General features: G+C 46.2%; 1 protein-coding gene across 3 annotated transcripts in view; it reads right to left on the bottom strand.

Annotated features, from left to right (window-relative positions):
* The window catches only part of LOC124034630 (SH2B adapter protein 3-like), a 71587-nt gene that overhangs the window by 21930 nt on the left and 31355 nt on the right, over window positions 1-18302 (bottom strand). For 2 of the 3 annotated variants that reach the window (XM_046348055.1, XM_046348054.1), the window contains exons 3-6: window positions 10806-10907; window positions 5870-5964; window positions 163-254; window positions 1-18 (exon numbers count right to left, since the gene is read on the bottom strand). The exon at window positions 1-18 is cut by the window's left edge and continues 66 nt beyond it. In XM_046348055.1, the coding sequence (XP_046204011.1) occupies window positions 1-18; window positions 163-254; window positions 5870-5964; window positions 10806-10907 (307 nt within the window). The remainder of the gene's footprint in view (window positions 19-162; window positions 255-5869; window positions 5965-10805; window positions 10908-18302) is intronic. The other variant, XM_046348056.1, reaches the window with a different exon arrangement.

The following is an 18302-nucleotide window of genomic DNA, read 5'->3' on the forward strand; positions in this document are numbered from 1 at the left end:
AATCACCATGCTCTGATTCTAAAACGGCAGACAATCGTAACTACTACTGCATCATTTTAAACATCAAGTTACAATAGAATCCTGAGATATTCACACACTTCCTTGTTGTGAAACGACACGCATGGGAAAGAAGGTCCGCCCCTTCCTGTCCCTGACACCCACCCTGACTCCCTGACTCGGAGCTCCCTCTCCGGTTGGCCGTCGCAGCATTATCCGTAGGGTAGGTTAGGCGTTCCAAATCCCCGCTTCCAGACCTGTGGACAAACAATGCCTTTAGTTAGCAGCAGTCCATCCACAGTGGGATGAAACATTAGCCTCCTGGGAATGACACTGCCATCGATTGACTTCATTAGTCAACTCCAGCCTCTGTGCGACTGCTCTTTTAACAATTAGGCATTATTCACAAGGAAGTCAAATAAAACTAAATCAAAAATTATTTAGATCACACTAGTATAATATTACAATAATACACAAATGTATTATTTAAATTGTGTGAACCACAGAGGGGAGCTTTGGAGGGGTGTTCACACTAGGGGAGAAAGTAAGAGAACGAAAGGAAGAGGGAGGGCTGGGGGCCATGGAGTCTACAGGAAGCAGCAGGATGGCACACAAAAGCATCGGGGCTCGGTCAGGAAGCGTCTTGTTAAGTCTTGAGAACGCCACGTTATTGTACATGAATCCCGCACCCCAAGCAACACCACACACTCAACACACACACGTACACTTTGGTAGCCAGGTTGAGAAGGAAGACAGATCAAATCCTGCTTAAAATGCTGACTACAGTTCTGAGAACTCTGAATAACAGGAAGACGAGCTTTCTCCTCTCTCTGTGAGTGAGAGAGACAGACAGGAGTTTTTACTTCTCATACGTATTCAGTCCAGTTTATTAGGTACACCACCCGTTCACAAAAATGCAAGTAGACCGGCATCCAGTTACTGTTCCATTCAACGTTAGAATGGACAAAACAAGTCACCTCAGTGACTTTGACCGTGGTAGGCGCGTCGGTTCTAGTATCTCAGAAACTACCAGCCTCCTGGGATTTTCACGCACGACAGTGTCTAGGGTTCACCGAGAATGGTGCCACAAACAAAAAGCATCCAGTCAGCAGCAGCACTGTGGGTGAAAACAGCTTGTTGACGGAGAAATGGCAAGAATCGTGCAAGTTAACAGGTGGGCCGGGCCACAGACAGACAAATAACAGCACAGTACAGTGGTATGCAGAACTGCATCTCAGAATGCACAGACGACCAAACCGGGTTCCACTCCTATCTGAAAAACAACAAGCAGCCACTGCGCCAATCGGGATGCGAGATCACTAACACTGGGCAATTGAGGAGTGGAAAAACATCGCCTGGTCCGATGAATCCCGGATCCTGGTACGTCATGCTGATGGCAGAGTCAGGATTTGGCAAAAGCAGCATGAGTCCATTGCCCCATCCTGCCTGGTGTATATATACACACACACACACACACACACACACACACACACACACACACACACACAGAACAAACATATTTTCCTTTTTAACAATTTAAAAAAGGAAAATCTGTAAAAATCTGTCAAAACGGTAGCTTTGTTTTCAAATTGCCATTGATCAAATGAAATTGTGTTTGTTGTGTGTAGCTAATGCCTTCCCACACCATAACCCCACCATAGGGAATTTTGTTCACAACGTTGACATTAGTAAACCGCTCGCCCAAACGACGCTATACACGCTGTCTGCTACCTGCCCGCTACCTGCCCGGTACATTTGAAACCGGGATTCATCTGGGAAGAGCACACTTCTCCAGCGTGCCAGTGGCCATCAAAGTTGAGCATTTGCCCACTTAAGTCAGTTACGACGCCTATCTGCAGTCAGGTCAAGACCCTGGTGAGGACAACGAGCATGATGATCTTCCCTGAGATGGGTTTTGACAGTTTTTGCAGAAATTCTTCAGTTGTGCAAACCCACAGTCCGGGTGGCTGGTCTCAGACAATCCAGCAGATGAAGCAGCCGGATGTGGTGGTCGTGGGCTGGTGTGGTTACACGTGGTCTGCGGTTGCGAGGCCTGTTGGACGTACTGCCAAATTCTCTAAAACAATGTTGGAGAAGGCTTATTGTGGAGAAAAAAAAACATTTATCTGCCAACAGCTCTGATTGACATTCCTGCAGTCAAAACTTGAGACATCTGTTGTGACAAAACTGCACATTTTAGAGTGGCCTTTTATTGCCCCCTGCACAAGGTGCACCTGTGTAATGATCATGCTGTTTAATCAACTTCTTGATATCGCACACCTTTCAGGTGGATGGATTATCTTCAAAAAGGAGAAATGCTCACTTAACAGGGATGTAAACAAATTTGTGGACAAAATTAGAAAGAAATCAGCCTTTCTGGGATCTTTTATTCAGCTTATGAAAGATGGGACATATTGCATTTATATTTTTGCTCAGTGTAGCCTATAGAAAGTCTACAACCCATTGAAATGTTTTCACATTTTGTTACAAAGTAGGATTGAAATAGATGTAATTTGTCATTGAGCTACAAAAAATACTAAATGTTTTGCAAATTAATAAAAATTAAATAAAATAGTTGTTTCATAAGTATTCAATCCCTTTGTTTAGGCCTAAATTAGTTCAGAAGAAACATGTTGCTTTACAAATCACATAATAAAGTGATATGGAAGTTAAAATAGGGGTTGACATGATTTTTGAATTGTACCCCTTCCTCTGTCCCCCATACATATAACATCTGTAAGGTCCCATTAGTCAAGTACTGAATATTACCCCTTCCTCTGTCCCCCATACATATAACATCTGTAAGGTCCCATTAGTCAAGTACTGAATATTACCCCTTCCTCTGTCCCCCATACATATAACATCTGTAAGGACCCATTAGTCAAGTACTGAATTTCAAGCACAGATTCAACTACAAAGACCAGGGAGCTTTTCAAAAGCCTCATAAAGAAGGGCAGTGATTGGTAGATGGGTAACAATAACAAATCAGACATTGAATATGTCTTTAAGTATGGTCAAGTTAATAATGATGCTGTGGATGATGTATTAAACCACCCAGACACATCAACGATGCAGTCGTCCTTCTGAACTGAGATGCAGGACAGGAAGAAAACTGCTTAGGGATGTCACCATGAGGCCATTAGCGATTTTAATGGGTGATGGAAGAAAACTGAGGATGGATCAACAACATTGTAGTGACTCCATAATAATGACTTAAATGACAGAGTGAAAATAATACAAACACGCAGAATAAAAGTATACAAAAACATGCATCTTGTGTGCAACAAAGCACTAAAGCAATACTGGGAAAAAATACAGCAAAGGCAAAATCCTAAAGGAGAACCTGCTTTACACCAAACATGGAGAGCAATTCACCTTTCAGCAGGACAACAACCGAAAAGACAAAGCCAAATGTACACAGGAGTTGCTTACCAAAAACACAGTGAATGTTCCTGAGCAACCAAGTTACAGTTTTGACTTAAATCTGCCTGAGAATCTAAGACAATACCTGAAAATCGCTATCTAGCCATGATCCCCAACACCTTGACAGAGCTATTAGTATTTTGAAAATAAAATAGACAAATATTGCACAATACAAGTGTGCAAAGATCTTATGAGAATTACCCAAGAAGATCCACAGCTGTAATCACTGCCTAAGGGGTTTCTAACATGCAGCGGGATGAATACTTATCTCAGGTATCATTTTTCAATACTCTTTTGAAGATGTTCAAATTTTTGTCCCCACTGACAGAGTATTTTGAGTAGATCGTTGACAAAAACAACAATTAAATCAATTTTTATCCCCTTAGGGAAAATAAAATGAAGAAATCCAAGGGGGGTTTAGACTTTCTATGATACTTTATACAGTGCATTTGGAAAGTATTCAGACAACTTGACATTATGTTACATTACAGCCTTATTCTAAAATGGATGAAGTAAAACCGTTTCCTCATCAATCTACACACAATACACCATAATATTTATTTTAATACTTTGCAAATGTATTAAAAACAAAAAACAAATATTTACATAAAGTATTCAGACCCGTTGAAATTGAGCTCAGGTGCATCCTGTTACCAGTCATCATCCTTGAGGTGTTTCTACAACTTGATTTGAGTCCACCTGTGGTAAATTCAATTGATTGGACATGATTTGGAAAGGCACACACCTGTCTATACAAGGTCCCACAGTTGACTGCATTTCAGAGCAAAAACCAAGCCATGAGGTCGAAGGAATTTTCCGTAGAGCTCAGACAGGATTGTGTCAAGGCATAGATCTGGGGAAGGGTACCAAAACATTTCTGCAGCATTGAAAGTCCCCAAGAACACAGTGGCCTCCATCATTCTTGAATTTAAGAAGTTTGGAACCACTAAGACTCTTCCTAGAGCTGACCACTAGGCCAAACTGAGTAATCAGGGGAGAAGGGCCATGGTCAGAAAGGTGACCAAAAACTCTGACAGAGCTCCAGAGTAACTCTCTGGAGATGGGAGAACCTTCCAGAAGGACAACCATCTCTGCAGCACTCCACCAATCAGGCCTTTATGGTAGAGTGGCCAGACGGAAGCCACTCAGTAAAAGGCACATGACAGCCTGCCTGGAGTTTGCCAAAAGGAACCTAAAGACTCTCAGACCATGAGAAACAAGATTCTCTGGTCTGATGAAACCAAGATCCTGGGAAACCTGGCACCATCCCTACGGTGAAGCATGGTTGTGTCAGCATCATGCTGTGGGGATGTTTTTCAGCGGCAGGGACTGCGAAACTAGTCATGATCGAGGCAAAGTTGAAAAGAGCAAAGTACAGAGAGATCCTTGATGAAAACCTGCTCCAGAGCGCTCAGTACCTCAGACTGGGGCGAAGGTTCACCTTCCAACAGGACAACGACCCTAAGCACACAGCCAAAACAACATAGGAGAGGATTCGGGACAAGTCTCTGAATGTCCTTGAGTGGCCCAGCCAGAGCCCGACTTAAACATCTCAGGAGGAACCTGAAAATAGCTGTGCAGCAATGCTCCCCATCCAACACGACAGAGCTTGAGAGGATCTGCAGAGAATAATGGGAGAAACTGCCCAAATACAGGTGTGCCAAGCTTGTAGCGTCATACCCAAGCTGTAATCGCTGCCAAAGGTGCTTCAACAAAGTACTGAGTAAAGGGTCTGAAAACTTAAGTAAAAGTATTTATTTTATATTAATTAGCAAACATAAAAATAAAATAAAAACTTTGTCATTGTGGGGTATTGTGTGTAGATTGTTGAGGGGGAAAAAGTCAAGGGGTCTGAATACTTTCCGAAGGCACTGTATCTCAAACACACATGAAAAATAGCTGCACACATGTGCAAACTAATGAATATGCACAATCATATAATCTTGTATGCTGCTAGATTTGGAACAGCATGATAACAGACATGCTGAAAGCCTTGTCAAGTCATGGGTCTCCAATAGCTCATCATTCCCTGCACACTTCAGCCATTTAATTAATACAGGATATCCATTTTGAAGACAAATGTGGAATCCTAATAGCAGTATACTAACTACTAGATGGCAGTACTGCAGGAGAGAAATGCATGAGACTAAAATGAGTGAGTGAGAGAGAGAGAGAACCCTTGGGACATGGGTGCTGCAGAGCTGAAACCGTGTTGGCCTCAGAACGGGAAGTGAGATGGAGAATCCAGACATCTGCAGAAAGGTCCTGAAAATTCCCCCACTGAGACACACCTCCCCCACGCTTCCTCTTTCACAGGGCTGCACCTGACACAGCTCCGCACACACACACAACAAAAAGCTAGATGAAGAAAAAGGCTGACAGTAGACAGGGAGAAGAGTAGCATGATAAATAGTGGTAACATTTAGGTTAGATGTGGCACGTCTCTCACCTGTTGTTTATCCATTCTTTAATTTCTGTTGTCCAGGAGCTGACCTGTTGGTCATTGTCGGTCTCAAATATGAGACTACCTGGATAGTGATTAACCTGGGGATGAGACAAGACTGCTGGTTAAGGAAATGAACACACACAGAAAGTAGTGATACACACACACACACACGTGCCACACGTGCCACGCACGCACGAACACACACACACACACACACACACACACACACACACACACACACACGTGACACGCACGCACGCACACACGTGACACGCACGCACGCACACACACGTGACACGCACGCACACACGTGACACACACGTGACACACACGTGACACACACGTGACACACACGTGACACGCACGCACACACACGTGACACGCACGCGCGCACGCACACGCGTGACGCGCACGCACACACGCGTGACGCGCACGCACACACGCGTGACGCGCACGCACACACACACACACACACGTGACGCGCACGCACGCACACACACACACGTGACGCGCACGCACACACACACACGTGACGCGCACGCACGCACACACACACACGTGACGCGCACGCACGCACACACACACACGTGACGCGCACGCACGCACACACACACACGTGACGCGCACGCACACACACACACACACGTGACGCGCACGCACACACACACGTGACGCGCACGCACACACACACACGTGACGCGCACGCACACACACACACGTGACGCGCACGCACACACACACACACGTGACGCGCACGCACACACACACACGTGACGCGCACGCACACACACACACGTGACGCGCACGCACACACACACACGTGACGCGCACGCACACACACACACGTGACGCGCACGCACACACACACACGTGACGCGCACGCACACACACACACGTGACGCGCACGCACACACACACACGTGACGCGCACGCACACACACACACGTGACGCACACACACACACACACGTGACGCGCACGCACACACACACACACACACGTGACGCGCACGCACACACACACACACGTGACGCGCACGCACACACACACACACGTGACGCGCACGCACACACACACACGTGACGCGCACGCACACACACACACACGTGACGCGCACGCACACACACACACGTGACGCGCACGCACACACGTGACGCGCACGCACACACACACACGTGACGCGCACGCACACACACACAGACGTGACACGCACACACAGACGTGACACGCACACAGACGTGACACGCACACACACACAGACGTGACACGCACACACACACAGACGTGACACGCACACACACACAGACGTGACACGCACACACACACAGACGTGACACGCACACACACACAGACGTGACACGCACACACACACAGACGTGACACGCACACACACACAGACGTGACACGCACGCACACACACACAGACGTGACACGCACACACACACAGACGTGACACGCACACAGCCGTGACACGCACAAGAACTGGAACAGGAAGAAACTAAGGCAAGTTTGGCAGAGGATGTGTGTGTCAAATCAAATCTTATTCTATTGGTCACATATACATATTTAGCAAATGTTATTGCGGGTGTAGTGAAATGCTTGTGTTTCTAGCTCCAACAGTGCAGTTGAATCTAACAACAATACACACCAATCTAAAAGTAAAATAATGGAATTGAGAAATATATAGATATTAGATTGCTCAATGTCGGAGTGGTATTGACTAAAATACAGTAGAATATAATACAGTATATACATGAGATGAGTAAAGCAGTATGTAAACATTATTAAAGTGGCCAGTGATCCCAAATATATTATATAGGGCAGCAGCCTCTAAGGTGCAGGGTTGCGTAACTGGGTGGAAACCCGGCTAGTGAAAGCTATTTAACAGTCTGATGGCCTTGAGATAGAGGCCGTTTTTCAGTCTCTCAGTCGCAGCTTTGATGGATGATAGCGGGGTGAACAGGCAGTGGCTTGGGTGGTTGATGTTCTTGATGATCTTTTTTGCCTTCCTGTGACATCAGGCGCTGTAGGTGTCCTGGAGGGCAGGTAGTTTGCCACCGGTGATGTGTTGGGCAGACCGCACCATCCTCTGGAGAGCTCTGTGGTTGCAGGCGGTGATACAGTCTGACAGGATGCTCTCAATTGTGCATCTGTAAAAGTTTGTGAGGGTTTTAGGGGCCAAGCCAAATTTCTTCAGCCTCCTGAGGTTGAAGAGGCGCTGTTGCGCCTTCTTCACCACACTGTCTGTGTGGGTGGACCATTTCAGATCGTCAGTGATGTGTACGGTCCCGTCGATGTGGATAGGGGCGTGCTCCATCTGCTGTTTCCTGAAGTCCACGATCAGCTCCATTGTTTTGTTGATGTTGAGTGAGAGGTTATTTTCCTGGCACCACTCTCCAAGGGCCTTCACCTCCTCCCTGTAGGTTGTCTTGTCATTGTTGATCATCAGGCCTACTACTGTTGTGTCGTCTACAAACTTGACAATTGAGTTGGAGGCGAACAGGGAGTAAAGGAGGGGGCTGAGCACGCACACTTGTGGGGCTCCTGTTTTGAGGATCAGCGAAGTCATCGTGTTGTTTCCTACCTTCACCACCTGGGGGCGGCCCGTCAGGAAGTCCAGGACCCAGTTGCACAGGGCAGGGTACAGACCCAGGGCCCAGAGGTTAATTATGAGCTTAGCGGGTACTATGGTGTTGAATGCTGCGCTATAGTCAATTAACAGCATTCTTACACAGGTATTCCTCTTGTCCAGATGGGATAGAGCAGTGTGCAGTGCAACAGCATCGTCTGTGGATCTATTGGGGCCGTAAGCTAATTTGAGAGGGTCTAGGATCAGGTAAGGTAGAGGTGATACGATCCTTAACTAGCCTTTCAAAGAACTTCATGATGACAATAGTGAGTGCTACGAGGCGATAGTCATTTAGTTCAGTTACCTTTGCTTTCTTGGGTACAGGAACAATGGTGGACATCTTGAAGCAAGTCGGGATAGCAGACTGGGATAGGGAGATATTGAATATGTCCGTAAGCACTCCAGCCAGCTGGTCTGAGGGCGCGGCGAGGAATGCCGTCTGGGCTGGCAGCCCTGCGAGGGTTAACATGCTTAAAATGTCCTACTCACGGCCATGGAGAACGAGAGCCCACAGTCCTTGGTAGCAGACAGCATCGGTGGCACTGTGTTATCCTCAAAGCGGGAGAAGGTGTTAAGCTTGTCCGGAAGCAAGACGTCAGTGTCCGCGACATGGCTGGTTTTCCCTTTGTAGTCGGTGATTGTCTGCAGACCCTACCATATACGTCTCGTGTCTGAGCCGTTGAATTGCAACTCCACCATGTCTCTGTACTGACGTTTTGCCTGTTTGATTGCCTTACGGTGGGAATAACTACACTGTTTGAATTCGTCCAGATTCCCAGTCACCTTGCCACGGTTAAATGAGGTGGTTCACACTTTCAGTTTTGTGCGAATTCTGCCATCTATCCACGGTTTCTGATTTGGGTAGGTTTTATTAGACAGTGAGTACAACATCCTCTATAGAGTTCCTGATGAACTCAGTCACCGTATCCGTGTATTTATGTTATTCCCAGAGGCTACCCGAAACATATCCCAGGCCGCATGATCAAAACAATCTCGGAGCATGGATTCCGATTGGTCAGACCAGCGTTGAATAGACCTTAGCACAGGTACTTCCTGTTAAGAGTTTCTGCCTATGGGAAGGGAGGAGCAAAATGGAATCGTGCTTAGACTTGCCGAAGGGAGGGCCTTGTAGGCATTTTGAAAAGTTGAGTAGCAGTGGTCCAATGTTTCTCCAGAGCGAGTACTACAGTCAATGGGTTGGTCAAACTTTTGTAGCGGTTTCCTCAAATTGGCTTTTTTTTAAAATCCAAAGCTACAATAAATGATGCCTCAGGATATGTGGTTACGAGTTTGTATAAAGTCCACTGCAATTCTTTGAGGGCTGTCGTGGTATCGGCTTGAGGGGGAATATACACGGCTGTGACTATAACTGAAGAGAATTATCTTGTGAGGTAATACGTCGGCATTTGATTGTGAGGTATTCTAGGTCGGGTGAACAAAAGGACTTGTGATTATCATAACACACAGAAACATCATGAGTAGGTAATCATGAAACCTATCCCCCCGCCTTTCTCTCTTCGGAGAGTTCTTTATTCCCGTCTGCGCGATGTACTGAGAACCCAGCAGGCTGTATGGACGGGGACAGTATATCATCCCTAGAGAGTGTTACAATCACGTATGTCTCTCTGGAAGGAGATCCTCGCCTTGAGCTCGGCTACTTTATTATCCAGAGACTATATACTCTGAAGCAGTGGATGGTGTGCACGCCTCCTGAGTCGGACTAGAAGTCCACTCTGAATACTTCTTCTCCGTCAGTGGTGTTTTGGAGCAGCCTCTGGAATGAGTTTAATTTCCCTGGGGGGTACGAAACAAAGGATCCAATTTGGTAATATCGTATTCCTAGTAGTAACGCTGGTGAGTTACCCCTGCTCTTATTTCTGGCTGTATGTAATAACACACAAAAAAAAATATTCAGGCCTAATAATGAAAGAAAAATACTGAAAAGTTGCTTAGGAGCTAGAAGCCATATCTGTTGGCGCCATATTACTACGTGTGTGTGTGTGTGTGTGTGTGTGTGTGTGTGTGTGTGTGTGTGTGTGTGTGTGTGTGTGTGTGTGTGTGTGTGTGTGTGTGTGTGTGTGTGTGTGTGTGTGTGTGTGTGTGTGTGTGTGTGTGTGTGTGTGTAAAGTGCGCGCAATTCATGTGGAAGCTCAATGCTCACTATAAATCCACAGGAGTGCTTTTGGACAGAGAACAGACTGGCTCGGCTGTATGGTTGCGTGTGTGTGAATAGGTGATGTTGACAAAAGGACAAGAAATGAGGCATGAAGCTAGATCACCAACAACAGGAAGAGTCTCTCCTCTTCCTCACCTTTAGAACAAACGTGTTTGTGTTGTCCGGCATCTCCAGACAGTTGCAGCGGCGGATCTCCAGGATGTCTGAGCAACGTGCTGTCAGTTTAGGACTGGAGCCCTGGAGGACACACAGAGAGGCAGAGAGAGACAGGGTCCGAGATCAAGCAGACATTGTTACAGCACGTCGTGTCCTAGACCCCTCAAACACCACTCTGTTCCGGTAACACACCACCTCAAACACCACTCTGTTCCGGTAACACACCACCTCAAACACCACTCTGTTCCGGTAACACACCACCTCAAACACCACTCGGTTCCAGTAACTCACCACATCCTCTTCGACGCAACTCCCTTCAAAAAACCACGTCATACGTGTGTTTGTGGCACATTAAGAGACGTTTCAAGATAGTTTGCTTCTGCTTAACTTGAACATTTGACTGAGTGTTCGTGGTGAGGAGCGTTAGTTTTTTTTTTAGGGAGTAGACATATCAGGATGCATTCATTTGATCCATTGCTGTTTTGATGTTGTTTTCCTTTCGCTCTACAGCACTCTCCAACAAGACCTCCAAAACTAGATGGAGAGGGGATCCAGATGGTGGAGGAACTAGTGGGAAACGCAAAACCACTGGGACATGCAGGCTGTGTGTGTGTGTGTGTGTGTGTGTGTCGGTCTTTCTCAGTGTCAGAGTGTCTAAAGTACGTGTTCCTGTGTGTACAAGTCTTTGCTGTTGAAAATCCAACTTGGCTCTTCCCCTGGAGTATCCCTCAGTGGAACTCTCTGGGCTGAGCGCCAGGACTCCTTCCCTCCAGGCCAGGCCCAGTTCAGAATGGAGAGACCCAGAGAGGAAGGCTGCTCCTCCGGGAACACACTCACAGTCTCCAGCCCAGCTCAGAGGGAGGAGGGAAGGCCAGTCATCAACAGCCCCATGGGATGACAGGGCAAAGGTCACCTTTGAAAATTAATCTCCTCACTGTTCTTTCAGGAGAAAATGGGCAGAAGGAAAGTGCTCGTCGTATGCTGATGATAACTCTGCTGTTGTGTGTCATGTGTGAGCTGTTCCACATGCTGGCTGACGGAAAGGAAATGAGCGAGACAGTATAAGATGGGGGAGAAAGGACAGCGGGGGACAAAGGAGAGCGGGGGACAAAGGAGAGCGGGGGAGAGAAAACGGGTGGATTCCAGAGGGCTGAGGCGGATGAGTGTGACCCTGTGACACAGTGTGTGAGCCGATGAAATGTCTATGGGTGCGTCCTAAATTACACCCTATTACCTATTTAGTGCACTACTTTTGACCAAAGGCCTATGGGCCCTGCTGAAAAGGAGTGCACTACTTAGGGAATATGGTGCCATTAGGAACACGTCCCATGCTTATCCCAGACAGGTTGGGCACATCAAAAGGAGATTCCTTTCCCCCTCATTTCCTGTCCTCATGAGTCTTAGTATGAATGAATCACATGGAGCCCTTGTTCCTCCCAACAGCTTTAAGGAGAAATTAGAAGTATTTGACTCAGTAGCTAGATTTCCATCCAATTAGTGACAGATTTTCATGCAAATATCCTAAAATCTGCATGAAGAAAATGTGCATTTTCCCATCAGTGGTGTTTTCACCAAACTGACTTGTTGCAGATTTTTTTTAAATGTAAAAAGTGAGTTTTAGTTTTTCATGTAGCGAATAAAAATGTGTTTCCGTTGCATTTCTAACTCTACCGATTGTGACAAAACTGCTGCTGCGTTAAAAAGCAAAGCAAATGTGCCTCCTCTGGTCTTGGCACATGGCCAACAGTTGGCAGATACACTGTGGGTAGGCTTGAGATTAAAATGGATAACAGCGAGAATATTTTTAATCATTGATCAACATGTCACCAGAATAAGACCCTGGATATTTATTGGAAAGCTCATATCGTGCACTTCAAGAGTTTTTGCTCTGTCATTATGGGGTATTGTGTGTAGATTGATGAGGGAAAAAACTATTTTAGAATAAGGCTGTAATGTAACAAAATGTGGAAAAAGGTCAAGGGGTCTGAATACTTTCCCGAATGCAATGTATACTGCATGACTTTACTCGCATAAAGCCTGTGGATGGAAACGTGGTCATGGAAGGAAGGAATCTCCCCCCGTTTAGATTAATACCAGGTCTCTTTCCAGTTTGCTGCACCACCCACTGGCACTACACTGACTCACTACACAGAGACGGCACTCCAGCACTGGGCGGGTGGGCGAGTACACACACACACCAGCTATCATAAATTAGGCCTACACAAATATGATACACCCCAGATCCGAGCCTGTGTACAGACAAACAAATGTACCGGCGGTTCAGTGGACACTCCATAGCTAGGCTATGTCAACTAAAACTGACACTTTCAAACAAGTGGAACAGATTGGCAAATAAATGTAGCGAGGGTCTAGCATAAACAAAAACTCCAGAGCTCTTCAACCTTTAAAAGAAACAGGACGCAGCATTAGATAGGCTACATCTTACTGATGTATTGTATTGAGAGTTAGTGACAGGAACGCTTTGGTAGGGTGACGCCACTGGAAGCCTGTGAAAACTAAATGTTGGACAACAGCCATATTTGGTTAGCCGTCTGCTTCGAAACGCCTGACGCCATCTCCTTGACTGTATACACAACGCATCCAAATTGTTTGTCCCTCTTGGAGATTGTTTAGAGCATTTTAGTGTACTTAATAAGGTATGCCCTGAGCCACTGAAGCCACAAGGGAAAAGCAAAGAGGGAGAGATGCACAACAGTTTGATGTGAAGCAAAAAGTCTCATGCTACTCATTTGTAGCGAACATCCCAACAACATCTCATCTCAGAGATCAGCTGTTTACCAAAACAGTGGCGTGGTGCCCGCTTTGCTGTTGTTTGCAGGTGGCACCTTCAATATGACGCTGAGTGCACTACAGGGGAAATTTACAGAGGTCTGCTTGTGACGCCCTCCGATTCCATTTCACTTCTCACTGGTCACTTTCAATCTTAGTCATTCACCATCGTGTTTCAGCTTTAGTCACACACAGACAAAATTTGGTAATATGGTTGGAGAAAATTGACAATATAACCCACAGATGTGTGGCAAAGTAAATACAAAATATTCACAGCTGACACTGTCCACCCTGGGCAGGATTCCCAGCATGCTTTGCACCAACAATACGCTGACCCTGGGATCATAATAATATAATATATGCCATTTAGCAGACGCTTTTATCCAAAGCGACTTACAGTCATGTGTGCATACATTCTACGTATGGGTGGTCCCGGGAATCGAACCCACTACCCTGGCGTTACAAGCGCCATGCTCTACCAACTGAGCTACATCATCATCCTCATCAGGACCCTCTCCAGAGACTTCCCAAATGTTACCCCCCAGCTCCCCATCAGTACAAATACACAAACATAACACACTACTCAATACAGGAGGATCTTCATACGTTACAGTTATTGGGTTGAGATTTCATTTGGTTGACAAACTCATAAGGTGATTCAGAATTTGATATTGTATAATAGTCCCTGTTCCACATCCACACATTACATTCTGTACTATAGGAGGATAGGCCTTGGTCAGGGTTCCCCAACTAGTGGCCCACAGGTGGTTTTATTCCATCCCCAAGTTCTGACAACAACAACAAAAAAGATACAAAAAAATGTGGGTTGATTTTTCATTGTTGTACATAAGACTGTAAAATCACCAGGACATCAGCCACAAGTGATTTCCATTTTGGAAATCTGTTCAAGTATTTCCACGCATAACAGAAACACATGGTTGTATAAACATTCTGAAATGATTATGCTTGAGTCAAATATATCGGTTTGTGGTTCTTGTAGTCAATCTGCAACCTACAAATGATTTGTAATGATGTTCCGGCCCCCTGACCACCCACTCCTGAATCTAGTTGATGATCCCTGGCCTAGACCACACGCTAATCAGCCTTGGTGGTTGGCTTTTGACTTTACACCCAGCTCGGCATCTTTATGGTGAAGCAGGTTTATCAAACAACCCTGCAGTGGAACTGAAGTGTCACAGGAAAGAGAGCGTGCTGTTCTCGGTTGTGAGCAGTCTGAGGAGAGCAGTGGCAAGTACGGTGATAACGCCATATGAACCAGATCTACCTAGATATGACATCATCAAGGATGTGGGGACAGCAGCACTATCATTAAACTGAGAAATGACAGGTTTCTAGGAAACAGAGCAGCCAATAGGAAAGAGATACTAACAGGCTGCATAGGCAATACAAACAAGACCATTTTTCTAGTCGGACTTGTGTGTCAATTATCTTGCAATTTCAATGGTAATAATAGCTAGCCTATGCAGCTAAAAATATGACAGCCACTCTGGTCTGGAAGTCATTCCACTGAAGGTGGAACATCAGGAAAATTACAACGTCAGTCAGTCTGACCTTTGGCCCTGCTCTTGGAAATACAACCGCAGTTTCACCGAAACACTCGAGAGCCCCTGCTACTGAGAAATGTATAGAGGTGAGAAAGTGAAACAGAAAAGTGTTTCCTGTTACTGTCTAACATTGAGCCTTGGGTCTTGAGGTCCTCAGAGACTGGGGCTAGGGTGTGAGCTGTTTTAGGTCACAGACATGGAGCTTCACCCAAACCCCCTCCCCATCAACTCTGTGTGTGTGTGTGTGTGTGTGTGTGTGTGTGTTCCATACAGTGCATTCGGAAAGTATTCAGACCCCTTCATCTTTTCCACATTTTGTTACGGTACAGCCTTATTCTAAAATGTATTAAATACAATTTGTTCTTTATCAATCTACACAATAAAAGTTTAGAAATGTTAGCAAATTTATAAAAAATAAAACAGAAATACCTCAATTACATAAGTATTCAGACCCTTTCCAATGAGACTCGAAATTGAGCTCAGGTGCATCCTGTTTCCATTGATCACCATTGAGATGTTTCTTCAACTTGATGGGAGTCCACCTGTGGTAAATTCAATTGATTGGACATGAATTGGAAAGGCACGCCTCTCTTTATAAAGGTCCCACAGTTGACAGTGTATGTCAGAGGCAAAAGCAAGCCATGAGGTCAAAGGACTAATTCGTTGAGCTCTGAGAAAGGATTGTGTCAAGGCACAGATCGGGGGAAGGGTACCAAAACATGTCTGCAGCATTGAAGGTCCCCAAGAACCACCATCATTCTTAAATGGAAAAAGTTTGGAACCACCAAAACTCTTCCAAGAGCTGGCCACCAGGTCAAACTGAGCAATTTGGGGAGAAGAGCCTTGGTCAGAGAGGTGACCAAGAACCCGGTGATCACTCTGACAGAGCTCCACAGTTCTCTGTGGAGATGGGCAACCATCTCTGCAGCACGCCGTCAAATCAGGCCTTTATGGTAGAGTGGCAAGAAAGAAGCCGATCCTCAGGAAAAGGCACGACAGCCCGCTTGGAGTTTGCCAAAAGGCACCTAAAACAGAGAAACAAGATGCTCTGGTCTGATAAAACCAAAACTCTTTGGCCTGAATGTCAAGGATCACATCTGGAGGAAATCTGGCACCATCACTATGGTGAAGCATGGTGGTGGTGGCAGCATCATGCTGTGGGGATGTTTTTCAGTGGCAGGGACTGGGGAAGATCCTTGATGAAAACCTGCTCCAGAGTGCTCAGGACCTCAGACTGGGGCGAAGGTTCACATTCCAACATGACTCTAAGCACACAGCCAAGACAACTAAGCACACAGCCAAGACAACGCAGGAGTGGCATCCGGACAAGTCTCAATGTCCTTGAGTGGCCCAGCCAGAGCCCAGACTTGAACCCGATCGAACATCTCTGGCGAGACCTGAAAAACGCTCCCCATCCAACTTGACAGAGCTTGAGAGGGTCTGCAGAGAAGAATGGGAGAAACTCCCCAAATACAGGTGTGCCATGCTTGTAGCGTCATACCCAAAATGACTCAAGACTGTAATCGCTGCCAAAGGTGCTTCAACAAAGTACTAAGTAAAGGGTCTGAATACTTATGTAAATGTATATGTCAAGGAGTATTTTCCGAATGCACTGTATGCATGCACATGCAACTACAGAAGTAAACCATTGGAGCTAAGGAGGTCTGGTGAAAGTGGGAGACTGAGTGAGACACACTCCCCTGTCTTCATCCACTGCTGGCCACAGAAAAGAGCCAGCTCTGCAGTTTTGTCCTCTGACCCAACAGGCTGGGAGATGCAGCAGAGAATGAGTGTCGGCCTTCATGTGTCTGCCAGCCAGTCTGCCTGCCTGCCAGCCAGCCAGCCAGCCAGCCAGCCAGCCGTTCGCTCAGTAGTGGACAAAGACAGGGGAGAGCAGGCCCCGCCCGCCTGCCCGCCACTCCGTCTACCTGCCTGCCCACCCTTCTCTTCGCCCACCACTCCGTCTGCCCGCCCGTCACTCACTTTGTCCGTGTACACTGGCCGTGGCACTGTGAAAAGCCATTCAGGCAGAACAGGCATTCACATAGGTCCACTGAAGACCGTGAACCACGTGTCACACACACACACACACACACACACACACACACACACACACACACACACACACACACACACACACACACACACACACACACACACACACACACACACACACACACACACACACACACACACACACACACAGGGTTAGGGGGCCGGAGCAAAAGGGAAAATTAGAGGAAGAGGAGCAGGGGAGGGGGATGAAAAGACAGGCAAAGGGAGAACTGAGAGAGGGGAAAGGTGACAAAATGACCAGAGGAAAGAGATGTTCCAGAGAGATGACAGACGTCGCTCCCCTCAGGGGCTTTCCACAGGCAACTGAGCAAGGTCAGGTGCACTAACACTGTGGTTACAGGTCCATCACAGAGAGATAAGCATTGTTACCCACAACAGAGGTGCACACACGCACACAGGGCATCAAAGCCAGTGAAAGGTTTAAAACAAACAAGCACTACTCTGCATGACTACGGTAACCACTTGACTTCCTATCGACTCTTCTAGATTTTCTGTGTCACCTTGACGAACATTCTTTCCTTACCCTTCTTCTATTCAACCATTTTGAGTGTACGTACTGTAAGAGACAGGATGGGGTACAGAACAAATAGGCAGAGAGAGAGAAGAAAAAAAAAAGGTAGTCTAAACAACAACAAAACTATTTTGGGCTGTTCTTTCCCTGTGATCAGAACTGAAAACTGGGAGCTCCTCTCAGCTTCTGGATGTTTCCTACTTGATTCTGGGTTCTTGGTCCAGAGGTCAGTGTAAGGAGATTGGGCTAATTTAGTCTTTACATTTTAATGCATATTTTTCAATCAAATGGACATGTTGTAGAAACAGCCTTTGTAAGCGTTGACTGCTGGATTGACCTCTGCATGTTAATGCCTTTTAGCAACAGCAAATACTATTAGGCTACAGTGAGTGTGGGTTTTTCTTTTTCAGTTTGCCTTTTGAACTCTGTACCTAAAATACTTTGTATTATTAAGAACTATTGGAGTCAAGCATGCTAATTCCTCATTCTGCTAACTAACCAAAAACAAATCGGCTGCGTCATGCACCAGACAGC

Source organism: Oncorhynchus gorbuscha, linkage group LG04 (assembly GCF_021184085.1).
Source record: "Oncorhynchus gorbuscha isolate QuinsamMale2020 ecotype Even-year linkage group LG04, OgorEven_v1.0, whole genome shotgun sequence".
Taxonomy (NCBI): domain Eukaryota; kingdom Metazoa; phylum Chordata; class Actinopteri; order Salmoniformes; family Salmonidae; genus Oncorhynchus; species Oncorhynchus gorbuscha.